The 19,877-nt window shown below is 40.5% G+C and overlaps 1 protein-coding gene across 7 annotated transcripts in view; it reads right to left on the minus strand.

Moving 5' to 3' along the window:
* Window positions 1-19,877, minus strand: part of LOC124170503 (cadherin-99C) — a 122,318-nt gene that overhangs the window by 24,358 nt on the left and 78,083 nt on the right. For 6 of the 7 annotated variants that reach the window (XR_006867481.1, XM_046549265.1, XM_046549266.1 and 3 more), the window contains exon 6: window positions 18,928-19,182. Coding sequence is in view for 6 of the 7 variants with exons in the window: in XM_046549265.1 (XP_046405221.1) it covers window positions 18,928-19,182 (255 nt within the window). In the remaining variant the exon portion in view is untranslated. Of the gene's footprint in view, window positions 1-12,251; window positions 12,528-18,927; window positions 19,183-19,877 lie in introns of those variants that run through there. The other variant, XM_046549271.1, reaches the window with a different exon arrangement.

Genomic DNA, 19,877 nt, shown 5'->3' on the forward strand with positions numbered 1-19,877 from the left:
AATATGATTGTAATGCAGAACAATGATATTAGCAAAATCCAATTTTAAACACCATAGTAGGTATTTCCTTTGTAAAAAAGAGAAATATGATCATAATTGTGTTTTTAACGAAGCACTGCACCACTTTTGTAGTGATTTAGATCAATAAGTTTTTGTGCATGTGTAAGTAAAAGTAAGTGCTTACTTAAATAGATTTTTAGTTCTTCTGAGATGTGACTCGAGACAAATAGGAAGTGTGACTGGCAGCTCTACGGTCTCTCTCCACCAAAAGGAAATCGGGAAGTGTAACTTCACAAAAGTTTCATTGATACCTACACATGCACGTGTTTTATACCAAGCCAAGATAAAAATCAAGAGATAATCACCGTGTAATTTAGCTCATGACACTGAATGGAAAAATAAATAGCAAAGATGTAAATTCCAGGTCCAGTTAACAGTTGCCCATTAATGGGCAACCTTTAACTATGGCTCCGGAGGTAACACTGATGAGTCTTATATTTGCAACTGTAATACAGTTGCATTACAAAAGGAATATAATTCATGACTCATTCATAATTCAGCTTTGTATTACAATGGTAATACGATTGCTACCTACAGAGGATATTTCACACTGTGTTACCACTGTAATACAATTGTAAGGCAACATCCACCAGTTTTTAAAGCCTTTGCAATGCCATTATAGTACAATTGTATTATCACAATTGTGCTGGCTGGGTTTATTTGAATTCATTTCAGTGAACGAATGCCAACAATTAAATTAATTTCTTGTAAAAAGCCTAGTTACAAAGTAAGTGAAAATTGATATAGATGGTTAAATGCCAAGTAATACAGTGGAGCTCTTTGAAACAAAAGAAATAAATTAATGTGAATGGCTAATAAATAAATAAGAGCCTAACCCTAAGTATTTGTCCCACCTTCCAATTACTCTATTTGTTCATCATCTTTCAACTTATCTTCGAGAGGACACTCCATATTATAAGAATTAACGGTCAGGCAAATACTCCAGCAAATATTACCATTAACCTCTGAGAAATACTAGAAAAACAATCACTTTACATTTTCTTGGGCTTTGTTTTGCAATGTTTATTTTGTAATTTTCCCTGTTGTCAGCACTTTCTGATGGCCATTATACACCAGGCTCCTGATGAAACACTCTAGGCAAATACCACGAGTCGCAGAGTCTACATCATCTGAAAATTCACACCCAATCCATGAGGAGTGATTAGCCGAACCAAAGCAAGGCCACACTTCACATGCATTCCACAGAGGGTTCTCATCGACGGCATTGCATTTTTCATTGCCTACCCTTTCCATTAACCCTACTGCACATCGTGGACAGTCTTCTCCCGAAATTTGGCTAGCATAATATCAGGGCATAATGATTTGTTCTAGATGAACATCAACAAAATTATAATGAGAACTCGCGGTGCTCCGCGCGCGCTCGCTAAGGGGCAATGCCCCTTACCAACGGGACGGCCGTCGGAACGGCTTCGCCGTTCCTCGAAGCTCTGTCCACAAAGTCACCGGGGCCTGCTTCCCCGGCCAGGGGAAAGAACCCGCCGCAGCTGGCTTCGCCGGCCAGGAGGGAAGGGTGGCGGCCCGCGGCTTTGCGGGCATACTCCTCCGAACGGATTCGCCGTTCCTTGTCCCGGCAGGTGCCGAAGAGTGGACTTTTCCGCCATTATCTATTTGGGGGGAGGCGTTTATAGGATGATATCGGGGGTTTTCAAATTTTTTTTCAGTCCATTCAGCTACTTACGGAATTCAATGGTATTTGATGGGCTACATTTCGAGAAAATGATGTCACAATCTTTCAAAAATCGTAGTTTTCGGTGACTTCCAGAATTTCTTATTTTTTATCTCGATAATCAAGAGCGACGAAAAGAAACTGTTACCTACATACAGTGGAGGACCCTGTAACCACGTATAACAATCATTTTCATTATCCAACTCACGAAACTATAGTCCACTATACACTCCACTGCCTTCGACGTATACGTCGAAGGCAGTGGAGTGTATGGTTTTTTCTGTTATTCTATTTTCGGACGGGATTTAAGTAATGTTGCACGTAAAAACCCACTTCAAAAATGACAGTTATACGTGGTTACATTCAATAGATTTCATAGGTAAGAAAAATGACTCTTATGACGTCTATATTTCAGGTGTAGTAAAGTAAATAGCAATGGTCTGTCCGGAAAAACAGAAATGTCCGCAATTTTTATATTTTCGCGGGAGAATAGATCGCAACAGTTTGAAAAAGTTTACTTTTTATGAACAGGGTAGTTGCCTTCATCAAAGATGCACAGAGCACAGGGAAACATGTCTAAATAATCACCTCTAAAAACTGCCTAAAGATCGGAAAGTTTCCTTCGTTTGCTAAGGTATCAATAATCCTTATTTAAGCCAAGCGCTACCTGCTAGCAGCCTGCATCGTATCAGTGCTCAAAGCCTCGCCCCATGGTCACCTCACACGCCGACAGCGGGAACCAGAATGACGTCACACGGCGTTTTCCCAGCATTCATACTTAGCCGTCGCGTTTCCGCGCGCTTGAAATTTTTCACTTTTCATTTAATCGCTAAAAATAGATACCGTCATTAAAAAATCTCATTCAATTCAATTCAAATCATTCTGCACATCCGGAATGGCAGTCAAACACATGGCATGGGCCATTTGTTTAATTTTTTTTAGTGATTCTGGCGATTTTTCATGTGAATCAAGAAGAATAACTGGAGTTACAGCGGTCCTATCGCTAACATTCTTCCGTGGTATACGCCCGTATCCATTTTTGCTCTTTTTTACGATATCACGTATCCTGTTGCAGACCAGCAGGCGTGTCATTGAAAAAGGCCGAGGTGGTCGGTCATCGACATCACATACGAGAGAGCAATGAATGGCATGAGAGGTGCACAACGGAGGGTGTAGTCCAGATTTTCGAATCAATGGTAGGTCTATGCTTCATTTCCGAAAAGACGCACCTTTTCCCAGGCACCTTCAGCATTTATTGACTAGAATATTACTCAGAATTCTCTCTCCCTTGAAAGAGCCAGTGATTAAAATAAATTTACTCCAAAAAAATTCCTAAAAATCCTGATTCATAACTTAGCATATTATTTGATCGTTTTAATAAATGTAAAAAAAAACACTAATCATTAAGATTCATTCATTTCAATAAGCTCGAAGCACGCAAATCGCAAGTATCAAAGGCGGTTGTACCATCAAATAATCATAAATTGATACCTAAATGTGTAGGGAACGAAAATGTCACTCAAATATTAACTATAGTAATTATATTCTGGTCATATGCGTCCAAGGTATGTTCAATAAGATGGTTTCTGGTTATATAGCCACCAAAAGGAGATAATAATCAGACGAAGTAACGTTTCCAATTATTTCGCCACGTACTGATTTGTAAAGTTAAATGAATAAAATTATCATTGCTATAGTTATATTACAGCTAATATGTTGAAATGTTATTAATTATATCAACGACAGGTTATTTTGCACTTCAAATCCTTGTGAAAATTGACAGAAGTACACCAAGTTACTCCTGTGCGACTACTATTCACATCTAACAAACAAATAGTAGCAGGAGTTACAAAGGCAGTAATGATACGAACAGCTGCATTAATTTTCCACACTAAACCGTATGAGAAAATAAAATGGTGTAACTAAAGTACTACAGCTGTTTGTATCATTACTATCGATGAATTTCCACAAAGTGAACTCATCAACAACTGATCTGTGCGATGGTATTTAAAAAGAACAAAAATTGTAGCAAAAAAGACTATACCAATGGAGAAAGCGAAAATAACGATTTGGGTGTCACAAACACCCCAAGCGAACTCTCACGTTCGTAAATATAAAAAATGTTTTTTCGTCAATGTTTTCGAAAAAGGGATGAGTTCTCCACAGTGAATGGTAGATTTCTGAATTTAAATAAAATTTGGTTCAAAAATCCATTCCCACTTCCAGCCGCTATATTAAAATATCTCCCTAATATCTTCTAATAAGTAAAATTATTAATCGACAATCCCAATACAGTGCCATATCAATTCCTTTTCGAGGAATTTTGGACGACCTAATTACCTGCTTCTCAGCTATTTTTTTTATTTTATCAGCTAGTCTTCAAGTAAATGATACGGTTTTCATAGCTTACTGTCTTAAAACAGGTAAACTTTACGCAAAATTTCATCCATGGTATCACATGCCACCAACTATTCACAAATTTTTAGTAGGGGAGACCGGGGCACGTTGGCCATAGGGGCAGGATGGCCCAGTCGAGCTAATTCATACAATAGACACTGAATCGTGCTAGGAATCTATCAGAAGGTTGGTAGCACACTTCCCCTTTCTCCACAACACCATTATGACTGGCGGAGCAGTTTTTGACAAGTTGTAGCGGTTAATTGTATTTGCGCGTGTTTTAGTAAAATTCTACTCCCAGGTTAAATGTGTGTTATTTAAGTTTTGATCAATTTGGGCCCAATAGTTGAGTACTATAATTAAAGCTCATAGTTTAAGGATAACTTCTGTGTGGCATACAATCTAAATTGCTTCAGTGAGTTTTGTAACGAATAGAATTTATTGTAAACATGGCGATGGGGCAGGTTGGCCCAGCGACGACGGGGCACGTTGGCCACCCAGGCCAACATGCCCCGTCCTAGGCATTTCTTCGTCAAAAATGGCCTAATTTTGATTAGACGGTCACTTTCATCATCAATCTTTCATCATCAATCACCTGTCATTCAGGTGTAAATGACTTTATATGGTTTCAAATCGGTTACAATGCATGCTTGCCAACAAGAGTGTGGGGAAGTACCTTTTGTTAAGTTTTGTTACCTTTTTGGACCAACACATACGTTTATTAGGGTATTTATCGTAGCATGACATTAGCATTACATGTCATATTACCTGACTTTATCATGTCATACGTTCCTCCTTCTCCAAAGCTAGATTTACATTTTCTGGTTGGCATATATGTCACTGTTTATGCAAATGTGCTTAAATAGTTCATCCGAGAAAAATGAAAAAAAAGTCGAGTGGACTTACGCATTTGAATACCTCTTCAGTAGGAACCATTGGATTACAATTTAAATTGAGGTCGAAAGCTGGATTACCCTTTCCACACTTAGATGGATTATTTTCTGTTACATTTGAGGGTAAGCTTGCATCAATTGTCAACTCCAGAGGTTCCGCTGGGTCTGCGATTAGTCGTCTTTGGGAGCGTTGGGTTGCGTCTGAACTGATTAGACACAAAGACTCGATTAAATTCACAGAGGCTACTAAACTATAAGCGCAGTGGTGAAGACAGACATCTATTTGAACGTAACATAGTATCACAATGTAACGCATGTCAACTGGAGCTAAAAAAATAAAATACGCGCGTCCAATATAGGAAGATGAAGATTCACTGTGCCTAAAGTGTGCCTTTTTCGACGGTTACCCTGGAGCACAATATAATTAGTGCAAAAATTGCCAGCGTTGGGCTCATCAGACATGTGTGAACAATGAAATCTGCGTACTATTTCACAAGAGCAATAATTGTGCTGATCCTTTGTATCTGGACAGTCACAAAAGTCAACTGGTTTGTATTAGCACGCCAGAAATCCTAATAATTTAAAGCCTTCCCGTTATTTTAGTAAAATGGTTACATATATTGAAATATATTTCTTGAAAGCTATTAGTTTTATTTTGATTTCCTAAAATCATACTAGTTCAGCTTATCAAAAAATACATGGGCCAACTTGCCCCCCATGTAGGGGCAGATTGGCCCACCTGACATATGCCCAGTATTTATTTATTTTATTAACTTTATAACTCATATATTCAAGTTTAATTATTGCCATCCAGATTAAGAAAGACTGTTCTATAATTAAGCAATAATTCCATAAAGTTAACTATGCATAAATAAAAAATATTTAAAAATGTAAAAAAATCGGGCCAACGTGCCCCGGTCTCTCCTACATGGAGTGGGAATTGTGAAACATCTTTCTCTAGGACAGCTTGCCAAAGAAGCGTTGGAGGCCCGGCACGAGAAGATATCGCAAAATAAATATCAGAAAAGTGTTCAGGATTGCCACAAACCTATTCATAGGCTACTGCTTGCACCAGACCCTTTTATTTCTTGTTCGGCGGGGGTTCACCATAAAGAAAATAATTCCCACGGGAAGTGAAAAATCTTCTGGTGATAGAAGAAAATATTTTAGAATATGAGGAGTCTTCATCCTCTGACTCAGAATAGGAGTTGAGCCTTTGTTTTTGAGCAATTAACAATAAAAATATTTATGATATTTTTTATGTTATTACCCCCAATGACCAAAATTTCAAGTTTAAAAGCAAAACAGCAAAATTTAATCATCATTTACCCTATGTACAGGTATTTAATAGCTTTTGTTAACGCCGTTATCAACAGAAGAAATTCTATCTTTCCCTTGTTATTCCCGTGTTATTAAAAAAAAAATTCGCATTACTCCTGGCAAGTATGCTTCACGCATAACTTTACCCTATTTAAAATTGTAATTGTCCTGAATAATCTTGTGGACTACGTCATCCTAAATAACTTTCATTTTATCTTTAAAATACACAATATGCAAATATTTTCATTAATCTAGCCAAACTCAAGGTTACAGCGATTTTTGGCCAGCTTTTTCGATTTCAGCCCACTGTGCGCTGTCTTGTGCCCACGGTCCCCGATTGGGATCTGCCCAAACTACGTCAAGCTCCAGTTCAATAAAATCCCTTCTACAGCAGGAAAATTCGCCATGAAATGAGTCATAAAAGCCTGGATAAGAGGGAAGCTGCACGAGTGGTATGTTAAAAGAGAGGCAATTTCTGAATGTCTACTGTTATTGCACGTGGAACAAACCCACGAGCTTCATTGGACTGAGTGGTTGTGTTTCGATGATAAATTACGACAATAATGCAGTGAGGTCCCGTTTCGCATAAGGTCTTATATCAATGGGAAACTTGAGACCCTTCTACTTCGTGACAAACCTATTACAAAATCAGACTTTACTCCAGACCATGACTCCCACAAAGTTGGACCACGAAGAGTGAATTTTTCTTGACATTCCTTTAAACCCGGTGAAATGGCATTTTTAGAAAAAGGACTTAAACACATTCCCAACATTCCTGTCTACTACAGATATCTAGTAAACTTAGCGGTGGATTGTTAAGGTGCCCTCCGAAAAGAAAAATGAAACAATTAGTATCCCTACAGTTACGTAAGGCCTCTCAAACTAGCAACAAAGTTATTTATTCTTCCGAGAACGCAACTTTGATGTCTATTAAACGAACTTCAGCCAGCAATGACTTGTTTTTACAGAAAGCCGACATAGTCAATGCGGTGGTGGTGATGGATAAAACCAGTTACATCAAGAAATTTGAGGACTTCATAAAAGCAAATAACACAGAAGTCCTTCGTTCCGATCCCATGTCGAAATTTCAACAAGAGTGTAGAAATGAGATGAAAGCTTGTGAGGGAATATTCAATTGGTCGGAAGTTTTCGATTTACCTAAAGCGCATAACAAGACATTCCGATAAGACTAGTTTCAAGTGTGTCTGCCCCTGACCGTCTGCTACTGAAAAAACTTGATGTATTGTTTAGAGACCCGTATCAATTTTCCGCGAAGCACAGTGTGTTTAACTCAAAAGCTCTCAGAAAAGAAAATGCAGAAAAACTGCACTTTAGTGTCTGCTGACGTAAAAGATCTTTTCACCAACGTGAACCCGAAAGAAGCCGTGAACCTTGCTGAAGACATACTCCTTCGAAAGTCCATACCGGCACCAATTGTCAACGAAGTGTATCATCTCTCAATGCGCGTCTTCCACAATTATTCCGTTTTCAGCGGATCGTTCTACAAACAGTCCAATGGTTTAGCCATGGGTTCTCCCCTTACCCCACTCTTGATAGATACTTTCATAGACTCTTACGAGACAGACTTATTCTCCTCCACCCATCCCTCACCAAGATCGTGGTTACCTGGCACAGATATGTGGACGATGTATTCTGTGCGTGGTCAGGGGCTGACACGCAATTAGACAAGTTCCAAGCTCATTAAAATTCATTAAATCCTAATATTCATTTCTCAATGGAAAAAGAAGAAAACAGTTCCCAGAATTTTCTAGATATTTACATTTGAAGGTCCCAAGACCACTTTCAATTTTCTATGCTTAGGAAAGACACATACACGGACCATGTCACCTCCATTATATCTCCAGAATGAATTTTTCACAAAAACTGTTACTATTCTCAAAAATAAAGACCTGAATAATGTATCTATATTAAATTTTGTCACTACTAATTCGAAAAAGCTATTTAATACACTGGAATTATGAACTGCATTCTTTGATGTGCCCACGCGAGAATGGGGTGAATATCCTGATGACAAGAACGATTAGCAAATCATTCGGGGTCTTCAAGTGGTGAATGATTGAGCAGCGAGAGGGGTGAAACTAATTCAAGTTTTAAAGTCAGACGCGTAGAAGTAACAGAGCTTTCAAAATTTATAACTAAGTGTAACTTTTCATACTAGCACAACCCCTAAAGTGCGCGACGACAATTTAATTGCCAAATATGGGGTATCAGTGAAAGATTAGAAATACACTGAAAATGTATTTTATTTTCGTTATATGTTCTGAAATTCATGGACAGAGTGAAAAAAATTGATCACTTGGATTGGAAATATTGTCATGGCCATTAAATTCTTTCTACCGTAAGCACATTTCTTCAGCGGCTTGGTCTTGCCAGTAGGAGCAAAGACTTTGCAAAGACGGGTGGAGGGGAAGTCTCTAGCAAGTGGTGCGGGCCGTACCTCAGCGGCGGGGTGCGGAGCAGCGCCCTGGGGGGTGGATTGCATTACGACGGGCGATATCTCGTTAACGCTTAGAGATAGGTTTAAAAAAAACAGAAATTCGGCCCTAAATATCTCCACGTTTACGATTTACCTAGAAGTTGCACTTTTTCGACCAAAAAATACTCAATTGAGGGTCCTCAGTACTAAGGGCCTTTGAGGCACGGGTTGCCGTAGTAACCAAATTTTAATACGTGAATATAACCTCATTTGGATCATTCTGAGACTAGGAAAACATAACTTTTCTCAATTCTGACAAATAAGGGCCGTCCTAGACGGCATGCACCTCGGCGCCAAAGGAGACGGCTCACACACATCTCTTCAAAGCTTCATTTCAGACCAACATTTTCGGACATAAGTATAAGTGCGGAACCACTGCGGAAGGTGTCGGGAGAAATTTTGGATATTACTAGAAAATATCTTCCTTTGGGCATGACAATGCAATAAAGGTTTAAATGCAATTAACATCAGCTCACACAAGTGATACCTTGACATCAACGCATCCACGCACAGACGTACCCAGCACATATTTTGTGGGTTGCGATCTCCCCATACACAAAATACATCAAAATGTCTCCAAAGCATGAAATAAGGTAATTACAAGCTCAGAACAACTTCAAAGCGTGACATACGAATGCGTAACTATTGTTCATAATGCACGGGCGGACGCTTTGATACGAGAAGAGTTTCCCCTCAATCCGCCAGTGCTTCGACGAGAGCCTTTGCGAGCAACGGATTTGTGCGCAGGTGGCTGGCGTGGTGTCGACAGCGAATGAAAGTGAAGTGCCGACGCAGCGCCCAATGCGGTCCCACTGCAGAGTCTGCAGTGCAGACGCGCTTTTCCCCGCCTCATTCTCTGCGAAGAGCGTTGATGACGCCACTCAAGTGGTCGTCGGCCGCGAATGCCAACCAAACGCAAGTCGCCAATTTCGGTCAGGCAGCAAACTAAATTTAAAAAGTCACAAGATATAGCGTAAGTAATTGAGCCTCTTTATGGGATTTATAGCACAAGTTTCCCATTGCCCCAGACACCACAGCCGATAAGCTTTAAGAATATTAGCAAGGCATATAGGGATTTCTAGCTACTTCCTTTTTGACGCACTGGTGGAATCCAGGCGAAACTGCTGTCAACCTAAAACAAACAACGCGGCGAGAACCCGAAATATGGAGAAATCATCTAAGCAAGATCGCCACGGAAGACTACGAGATAATACTTCCTTTTTCTTTTTTTGAAAGGACGTTCCACCGATACGTACACGAATTCGATCGATCATGCAAAAAAAATTTCAAAAGAAATTACTTCAATGTATAGGCGTGTTTTGGCGAACATGGTTCATGAAGTATCTTGAAAAAAATGATGAAATTCACTTCATTTTTCCGAGGACATTGAAATGAATATGCATAGTTAATACCCGCAGGCGATGAGTTTCATCATCTTTTCTGAGCGAACTAGGGCGATGTTGACGATACGTAAGTACACATATCAATTAATAATGCGGGATCCAGGCTTACTACAACTACTAGATATTTTTGATGGGGGATATCCCTTGGCTCAGGTCTAATCACACAATACATCTGCTTTTGACTTTGTAGTACGAACGGAGTGTAGGATCGGAAGGTGTGCACTCGCTCCATTCTGTGAGCGCCGCATTTCTCCATCACCACTCTTCCTACTGCCACACATCACATCCCTTCAATTAATGTCCCTTTCTCCTACAACATTTTTAACACACGCAAATCCATGCCAATTATTAGAGGCCCCGAATTTTCGCAAGTAGCGGAATCACAGATCTCAATTGAACGATTTTTCTGTGAAAAATTGTGATGTAGATTGAATTGATATGTTACGCATACGGCGTAGACATAGTTTTTAAGTTTTATTGCTAGTATTGATAGAAATTTTTTTGGAATAAATGGCGCTTAAAACTGCCATTCCAGAAAAGTCGGTGCAACCAGTGAATGATATATTGTGGAGGGAGGGAGCACCAAATGGGTCCGAGCCACGACCACCGAAGCAAAGCGGTGGCAAGGGGAGAGCAGGGGTGGCAAGTGAAACGAAACGAAAATGTTTCGTCTCGACCCGGAGGGAAACTAAAATACGAGGCATACCTTTAGTTTCGTTCCCGCACGAAATAAAAATCACCAAGGAGTTTAGTTTCGATCCGGGACAAAGCTTTATTCCCGCGAACGAAACTAAATAAATCGAAACTCCGCTGCTCATAGTTAAGTTTCGATCCCAGAAGTTGATTGGAGGAGGATAAGAGGGGTTAGTTTCGACCTTTTGCGTTTGACATGCGTGTAGAGAGGTTAAAAAATTGAGCTTGAAAATCGAGTGGCCAGTTTGCGTTCACCGTTCTTCCGTTAGTGGTAAAAATATGAGTGTTCCATGCATCTGATGGCAGTAGGCCGGACCTCTACTTCTTTCGACCATACTTCGTGCTCGGTGTCTGGGTCGAAACTAAACTGTTCGAAGTAGAAGCACGTGGTCCCTCCGGTGCGAAACATTATCTGTGTTTCGTTTCGTCCAAGAGGTTTGGTTAAGTTTCGACCTGAAATAGTTTTCACTTCGATTTCGTTTCGACCTTGAGTTTAGCTCCCCGGGTTTAATTCTTTTTCGTTTCCTTTCTACATTTCGCTCCTGGAAACGAAACTATTGAAATTTTACTGGTTTTGACTATGCTAATATACCTTTTGGTTGTTCGTTTATCAATGTCCAAAGGACCAATGAGTCCACGACAATAAAGGCGCTGTGGTCTCATATATATTCACATGGCACTGGTTTTCGCCTGCAGAACAGGCCGTGGCTAGCGGGCTTACAATGGGATTCGAACCCCCTAGGTGTTACAGTCCCGATGAGCCCCGCATAACAAACCACCCCGAGACTTTTTTCCTAGCAAAATTCTGTCTGGCAACTACCCTTTCATGTGCAAATGGCAGGTGTACTAAAACCCCCTGAAACACGCCTTTTAAGCGGTTTGCGGGGTAGTATGTAGATGTATCCCGTTGTGATTGCTCTCATCCACAATCGAAAGCCATGCATGCTATGCAACCGCGTCGGGATTTTTGTGAAATAAGATAAAATGCTGGCATTCCAAACAAGGAAATCAACTTTAACGACACTTAAGATACTTGTCCATAATCACTATCAAAGCATTCGCATATTTTACGAGGAGTAATAAAATCAAACACGAAAGAATAATGCATGCCGCTTGGAGTTAAATAGAGAAAACATTGCAAACATAAAATTTTACAACGGAACTGTCCGACTTGCTCTTTCATTATCATTGATAACTATGAGTGAAATAATATGAATACAAATTATCCTCAGATATTCATTTTGAAACATCCTTGTCGTCCCTGGTCTAGTGACAGATCCTTCGAAGAGGGAATATCTTACTAGGTGCTCGCCTTCATTGCCTTGGGTCGTCCATTCCGTCGTGGAATCGTACTCGAAGGTACTCGTTTCGAGCCCCGCTTCCGACGTCCCTTCGAAGGCTCCCGCGGCCGACACGAGGCAGCCGAGGGCGCTGAGGAGCAGAAGGGCCTCGAGGAGCAGGAGCGCCGACGGGTGCATGGCTCCGAATCGGGTGCGTGCGTCCAAGCTGCGAGGGAGGCCGTCGAGGAGTGCGCTCCCCAAAGCGTCGCTCCCTTCCGCCATGGCGAGGCGTGAGAAAGGACTCACTGGAGAAAATGACTCGCTTTCTCAAGGCGCAACATGTTATGCCAACGCATGGCCAGTGGGAGCGCGCCACTGGCACACACTTGCATCACACAAAGGGACGCGGAATAAAACAATGGACCCGCAATGCCGTAATAATATCGCAGGGTTGCGCTGCGGGCATTACACGGAAACACATTTATATGTATTCGAGGACGATGATGGCTTTCTAAAATCGTGTGGCAAAACAAACCTTGATAAAATTTACATTACTACTGTCTACACTGCCTCACGCATACATTGAGCATTGTAGAGCGAAGCTAAAAATATGAAAACTCATGTGCCTAAATTAACAAACAGACAGTGTATTGAGACCGGGCTAAGATACAATGGATTACCGTTTTCATCTCACAGGCGTACATTTTATTTCATTACAATAAAATTTTAAAGACCGTAATTCGCTTAAAATTTTGGGCAAATTATGATCCAAAAGTTAAGCATTCAATACTTACCCTGGTGTTACATACGACTGTAGGAACATCCAGTAAATAAATATAACCAAATAAGCACGACCAGTTAATTTTTATTCATTTGGTCTTGGAGCTGAATGACAAAAGTGAAATACAATTCCTAGGTTCAGGCCCCAATCCCGGAAAATGAGTTTCCCATTGCAGAATTTTATGACGTGTTACACTTAACCTAGAGGCGCTGGTTCAATTGGAATCTTGGAGTCTACTGTAAGTCGAGGTTGTCAGTGCGGCACGATTACGCACAAAAGAAAACTCTTACACGAAGTGAAAACAACACGGCAACGACATTTCTACGAGGTCGTCTTTTATAGACTTTGTGCAGCTTTGACCTCGAGGATAGTCTCTACGCGCGACTACGAACAGTGACGTCATGGCGAAATTAGCAGGACGCACTTCCCTTTACTTTCTTTAGAAGTGAAATATTACTCTGTGTTTTTATTACAACTAATTATTTAGATTTTATTACAATTTTTTAGTGATGAATGCATAAATTAGAAATTTTGAGGCAAAAAAATTGGTAAAAAGATTATTATGTCTTTCGTTAACCAGTGCCGGCACGGCGTTCCGGCCCCATGACACCACTGACTACGACCAATATTGGCTTAAAACGTGCGCTTCAAGGATAGTTTAAATTATGCTCGCAGTTACTATTAAGAAAACTCTGGTTGAAGCCAGTGGCGGATCTACGGGGGAGGATCTATGGGGGCTATAGCCCACCCCCCTTGGGTATCCAATTTACACTAGATAGATAGTGATTTTTTTCCGGCCAATCACTACTGCTGGAATTTTAACCCCCACTTAGCCCCCCCTTGTCCCTATCCTGGATCCGCCACTGGTTGAAGCAACCCCTCCGTGCGTTCCATGTACGACATATATAAAACGCCAATTAAAATATTCAAATTTGACGGCACTCTAACGCGTTTTGAAGTTGATAATGAGTAGAAAATACTTTTAAGATAACACATTCGTTAAACACCAGATAAGTTATTCTTTGAAACAGGTCGATTTCTTTCGATTCGATATCAGTGACTTCGCCATTGCCTATAAAGGCCGGCAGAATAGGAGCTACTTCAATCCGTTGCCTCGAGCTTCTCACGGCGATCAATCGACGCCCTTCACCCTATCGCAAGTAAGTCGATGACATCACGACGTGTTGCACATCGGCCGCCGCTTTGCAGCAACTCCTCGGTATCGCGCGGTTAATTGAGGTTCACACTGAAGACTTCACACTCGATTCCTCAACGAGTGATTCTCCTAGAATGAGGTTATGACGTCGCCAACTCACGAAGTGTGGGTACTGGCAACTTTCTTTTTCCCTTTGAACTTAGAAGATTTTTTCACCGCCAATTTTGGGTGCGAATCAACGAAGCCATTATTTCGAGTGGAAGCTGATGAAGTGATGGCCGCTTGCAAGTGCCTCGGGTGATCCACAGGGGTGTGAGGCCTGTCTTGCATCCACCCTAAGTGTCTCCAAAGTTACCCTGGCATATACCGACCTTCATGCACTCCTAACCAATGTTGAAAGAAGTATTGCTCGGCCTCGGTAGCATATAAAGATAACATCGTTCGGGAGGAAGGTGTGGCAAGATCTACATTAGGTTAGGCTCAGTAGTTTTAAATATCGACAACCTAGGACATTTTATCAGTAAATCAAACGTGATATCAAAATATTAGGAAGTACGACGGCACTAGTAGATGGAAGCCAAAGTTTAAGCCAAAGAAGAGGTTTTAGAGGGTATTTTTTTAGGAAATTTTCTTCGAACGGGCCAAGGGAAAGACGGCATAAAAAAACTAAGCCTACTTCCCATTGCACAGCCGCACACTTGCAGGTAGTAGTTATCGTTAAAAAAGAAGACATTTTGGGTGAGAGTGAAATGGGAAAGATCAAGAAGAAAGTCAGTGTTGGGGTTTTGAAGTGTGGGTCGCAGTGAAAGACTGTGACGGAGAGCGGCAAGTCCCTCAGAATGAGGGATTGAGGTATACACCGAGGTTACATCAATGGTGGCCATGTTAATGGGCTGATTGGGAGGGGGGGAATGGAATTGAGTGTAGCAAGGAAGTCATGGGAATCTCTAAGTAGAGAATTGGTGAGAGACGAAGGGGGAGGGAAAAGCCCTCTTGGAAATGCGAAACGCACATGGAAGCGATTTGTGCAGCCCTTTATCGCGTTTCTTCTCAAGAGATCTGTGTACAGTAGTTAGAATTATGTTGACTTCCTTGAGAAGGTGAGGCGCACAGCGAGAAATTAATTTTATAAGGAGTGGTCGTGTCGGGGAACAGGCTCTACGAATGGGAGGACTTGGTGGAGTGGCGGTGGCTATTCATCCGGATAGATACTGGCGTGGTGCATTCTCCAATGTAGTAGACAGGGCAGAAATTACAGGACAGTCGGTGGACGGCATTAAAAGGTGTGCAGCAAGGAGAAGAGGAAGGTTTGTTGACGGCTGGTGGGGAGTTGGAGCGACATAAGAAGTAGCATTTGCATCTTGGGCGGTCGCATGCTGCGGAGGAAGAAGAAGGGGGGGCAATGCGGGGAAGAATGAGATCGGAATATTTTGCGCAGGTTGGGGGCCTTTGGGGGCGTCCATCGATCACGTGAGGTGATTTTGGGGATTTTTGAACCTCCCCTCCCCCCGATATCGTGTGATTTGCCTCGACCCCCTCCCCCTAATCGCACGTGAGATCATTCAAAATGCGTATTTTCAGGGTAGATACGTTAATCTATGCTTCACCGCGTTGGATGCGTAAAAAAACAATTTGCTTCATTATTTTGACTTGAGAGTAATTAAAACTTGTAGTTAAGATTACTTAGATAGCAATTTAAGCTGAATCTTGGGGAAAAAATTACGTGATAGTTGACAGGACTCCCCTCTCCCCCACGTTAAGATTGGGTGAGATTCGGCTTGGCCCCCTCCCCCACCTCACGTAATTCATAGATGCTGTCCGCGATGTGCACGAAGTGAGGAGACGGGACGGAGTATGATTTGTGCTCACGAATCCACGAGCAAAATACTCAGTTGCTTCAAGCGTGGGAGCTTTACAGTAGTTTCTCTATCGGACAGGTCGATCCGTTTACACAAGCAGACGTTGACAAAACATTTTCAACCCTTGCTAATGGCCCGTGTTTGAAATCTGGGATTGACGTAAGCATAGGAGTGAATGGCCACCATGCATTACGTTCTGGAGAGTAGGTTAGGCGGGCGATCCCTACCGCGATGGCCGCAGCCTGAAGGGTCCCACTCCTCACGAGTCATACAGACTAGTAGAAGCTCGTTTTTGAAGCTAATGCCACATTGTTTTTCCAAAATACTCGCGTTCTCCGCACTAATAAGATTTGCTGTGACTACTAATCACAAATTTAAGAGTTAAATGCCACAATCGGTTATTATTTACTGTAACGTAATCGATGAGGGATCCTCCGATCGGAGGATTTGATTATTACCGATAAGTTCATGTTAGTCGACTCGAGAAAACAACAGAATTTGCAACAGGTCTACGTTGAAAAACATGGAGAGGCTGAGGCACTTTTCAAATACTGTGAATCTTTTTTAATCACGTCTTAAATTTTATGCTTCAGCTATTTTTTCCTCACTATTTGCAACTTTCCTCAACCATTTCCGCTTCCGCAGCTCAAGGCAACACACCTTCTAAAAAATTAGTTTCTGTGTGGCAGTGCTGCCTACATCCAGGTAACTGATCTGTTCACCAGAATAATCATTAATCCGGAATGTGTCTCGTCCGGATTATGGGTCTTTCACTGTTTTTATCAGAGGTGGGATAAACAGTTCATTTTGATGAACCGTTCACTTTGATCCTGTTCAGTAAAAAGAACAGTTCAAAATATTGATTCCTAGCGAACAGTCAGGGTCATTCAGATAGAATATATTGTTTTTCGGGCGGTTAGAGTATATGAAAGCTTAGTGTGGCATCATAAGGTTTATGCAGCGTGTTATAGTAATTTCAAGCAAACTCTATCCCGGGCCTTTGATTGGTAATCCGTGCGCAAAAAATATCTACTGTCCACTTATAGAATAAGCCAGAATTGATATTTATCAACTCGTCTGATGTTACTCGCGTATTTAGCGCCAGAAAAGTTTTTAAATTCATTTACATGGCTGTGACATATTTTACTATTGTTTTACTTTCTACCAAAAGTACTAATTTGGCAATAAAACTAATTATTTTTCACCGTCTTACGCGTGCTATTATTGCCTGTTAATCTCATAGTTAGAGTGGATAGATATCTTTATCATTATATGAATCTCTTTTAAACGGCTATTTTAAATACTTCCACAAGATAGAATCGCCTTTATTAATGCCAAATTCGATTATTATCTAATGGCAACATTTACTTTCGGCCTCATTTTACACTATCCAAGAAGTAAAAGATAGGCACCTTCTAAAATTGACATAATTCATGCACAGCGTCCTGCTATGAATTAAATTCTATTTTTTCTTCGTTCCACTTTGCTTTTTATTTTTACAATAAAGCATTCAAATTATTTCCTCGATTGAACGTGAATCCGCATAAGCCGTAACATATTTAAGCACTGAACACAGAAAACAAAGGAAGAGTTAACGCTTTGAGCTGTATTTATGTGCAATTAAGCTAAGTGGTCACAATATACTACATAAAATGACGCGACGTAAAAAACCTGGAGTCATAAAATAAAATCGCCGTAGATAACATATTTTTTTCATTCCTTCGAAAATGATGGTTATGTGCCTCCGTAGACTTTCTCTGAAAGAATGCAAGGTCCTTCCCCTTCGATGTCTTATTAAACTACAAATAAATAATTTGAAGAAATTTGGAGGCAAATAAATTTCCCAATACCATAAGTTCAGAACTCTTAAAGCAACGCAGGGTAAAATTATATCAACCCAATTAGAAGTTAATATCATCACGAATAATCTAATAGCAAATTCAATAGTGGATATGACATAGGTTAACGATTTCTGTTTAACTTTTCCGTCTGAACGATTTTTAGAAAGGTTTTTTTGCAACAATATAACCAATCAAAATTAAGTTTTAGCGTTATGCTTACATTAACTTTAAACCACAGCAAAAATTACGAAAAGATAACCGACCCGTGAATTGAGCGCGAACCTGAACCAACTTATCCTGTTCGTCGGACGCAAATGTTCAAATGAACACGAAATCAAAATTAAGGCGAGATCACAAATGAATGGCCAGGGGAAACGAACGGCCTCCGAAAAATGAACACCCGTTCAATTCATTAGAGCACTTGAACCTTTCAGCATCTAAAATGTTCGTTTTCGTGGACGGAGGGGAATGGTAGAGAATGAGGGGGAGGATTTCGTGCGTCTCGGTCGACGCACTTCGGTGGGCTTGAATGGTCTGCATCGTAACCGCCATCTTTTGTAAGCACGACGCACTTGCTGGAGTAAGCTGCATTTCAAAATACCTCTTGTGAGCTAGAGTTTACATTTAGCACTAGCTCTTACATACAACTACTTGACCGAATACGCCGCATGTGTGCAGTACAGACATGAACTGTGAACAGGGAGTTTTAGAGAACTGTTCATTTTCGAACCAGTTAATTTCAATGAACAGCTCATGCTAAGCTGTTGCTTCCCCTGCTAATCGCTGTATCCATAGTCACAGGAAGCCCACAATGGGTCAATTCAACAACTCTTAGCGCACACCGAATGCAAAGTTGTTTTGAAGAAAAGAATGTACCAGCAAAATTTATTTAAAGCAAATGAGAATGAGATTAGTGGGTGAGCAAATGAAACACACGCAGAGGCAATTATCCATATATGTCATGAAATAAAATAATTCATTATTACTACAGTTAATCAACCTCAGCCAAATGCCATTGGAAATACAAACATTTAGCATAAGAAAAGTAAAAAGAGCTTACCGATGCAACTACGGTGACTAAAAATCGCTGAGTTCGCTCGTAGTCAAGGCTTCGGTTAACAGTGATCTGCCCTTGGTGAGGAAGGTTGATGACAAAGAAGCCATAGCCATCAGCCACCTTGCCCTTCTCAATTTCCCCAGAGGTTTGGGTTAGATCTGCACCAGGAACCACGGCATATTCAACAAGACCATTCACTCCAGCATCAGCATCTGTAGCATTCACACCCCGGAATACTGTTGAGCCAACAGGTGACAACTGCAAAACAGTAATCATACGCATTATTAAAATGACTGGGTAAAAATATCAACCAATGCAACCTCACTACTACAATAAAAATAAGCACCTCCCAGATACATAGATTATGACACACAGCTTTGGAGGGTAAGACTACCATTTTTAATTAGTGTATATATTGTGGGATCATCAATTTTTTTACTTTTTATTTCAATATTTTCCCAATTTTGTACTCATTTCATTACGTCCTCTCCCATACCTCACAAAGAAAGACATGGATTCAAGAGGAAATCAGTATTTAGTTAATATAAAAACACATTTTGAGGCGGTTAAGTTAAACATATTTGTTTTAAAGAGAGTAAAATATATCCTAAAATATAAGTTTTGTTTTATTTTCAAATTTTTACCTATTTATTTTTCAAATAATCAAATTAAATTACCTCTATTTTTTAAATCTTATCCATGAAAATATATAACAAGTATTACGTAACTTAACCTGTGACCCGAACAGCCGCAGCTTGTTGCCAACACCTAGTTTTGTTTAATTTTAATAAATACGTATATGCCAACATATTTATATCATGATATTTAAAAGATATTTTTTGTATAATTTTCGATACTTTTATTCGGTTGTTTTGCCAGCTATGGAATTGAAGCCGAAAACAGGACAGATAAAATAAATAAAAACTAAAATTTAAGTCTTCCACCTACTTTGA

This window comes from Ischnura elegans, chromosome X (assembly GCF_921293095.1).
Source record: "Ischnura elegans chromosome X, ioIscEleg1.1, whole genome shotgun sequence".
NCBI lineage: Eukaryota > Metazoa > Arthropoda > Insecta > Odonata > Coenagrionidae > Ischnura > Ischnura elegans.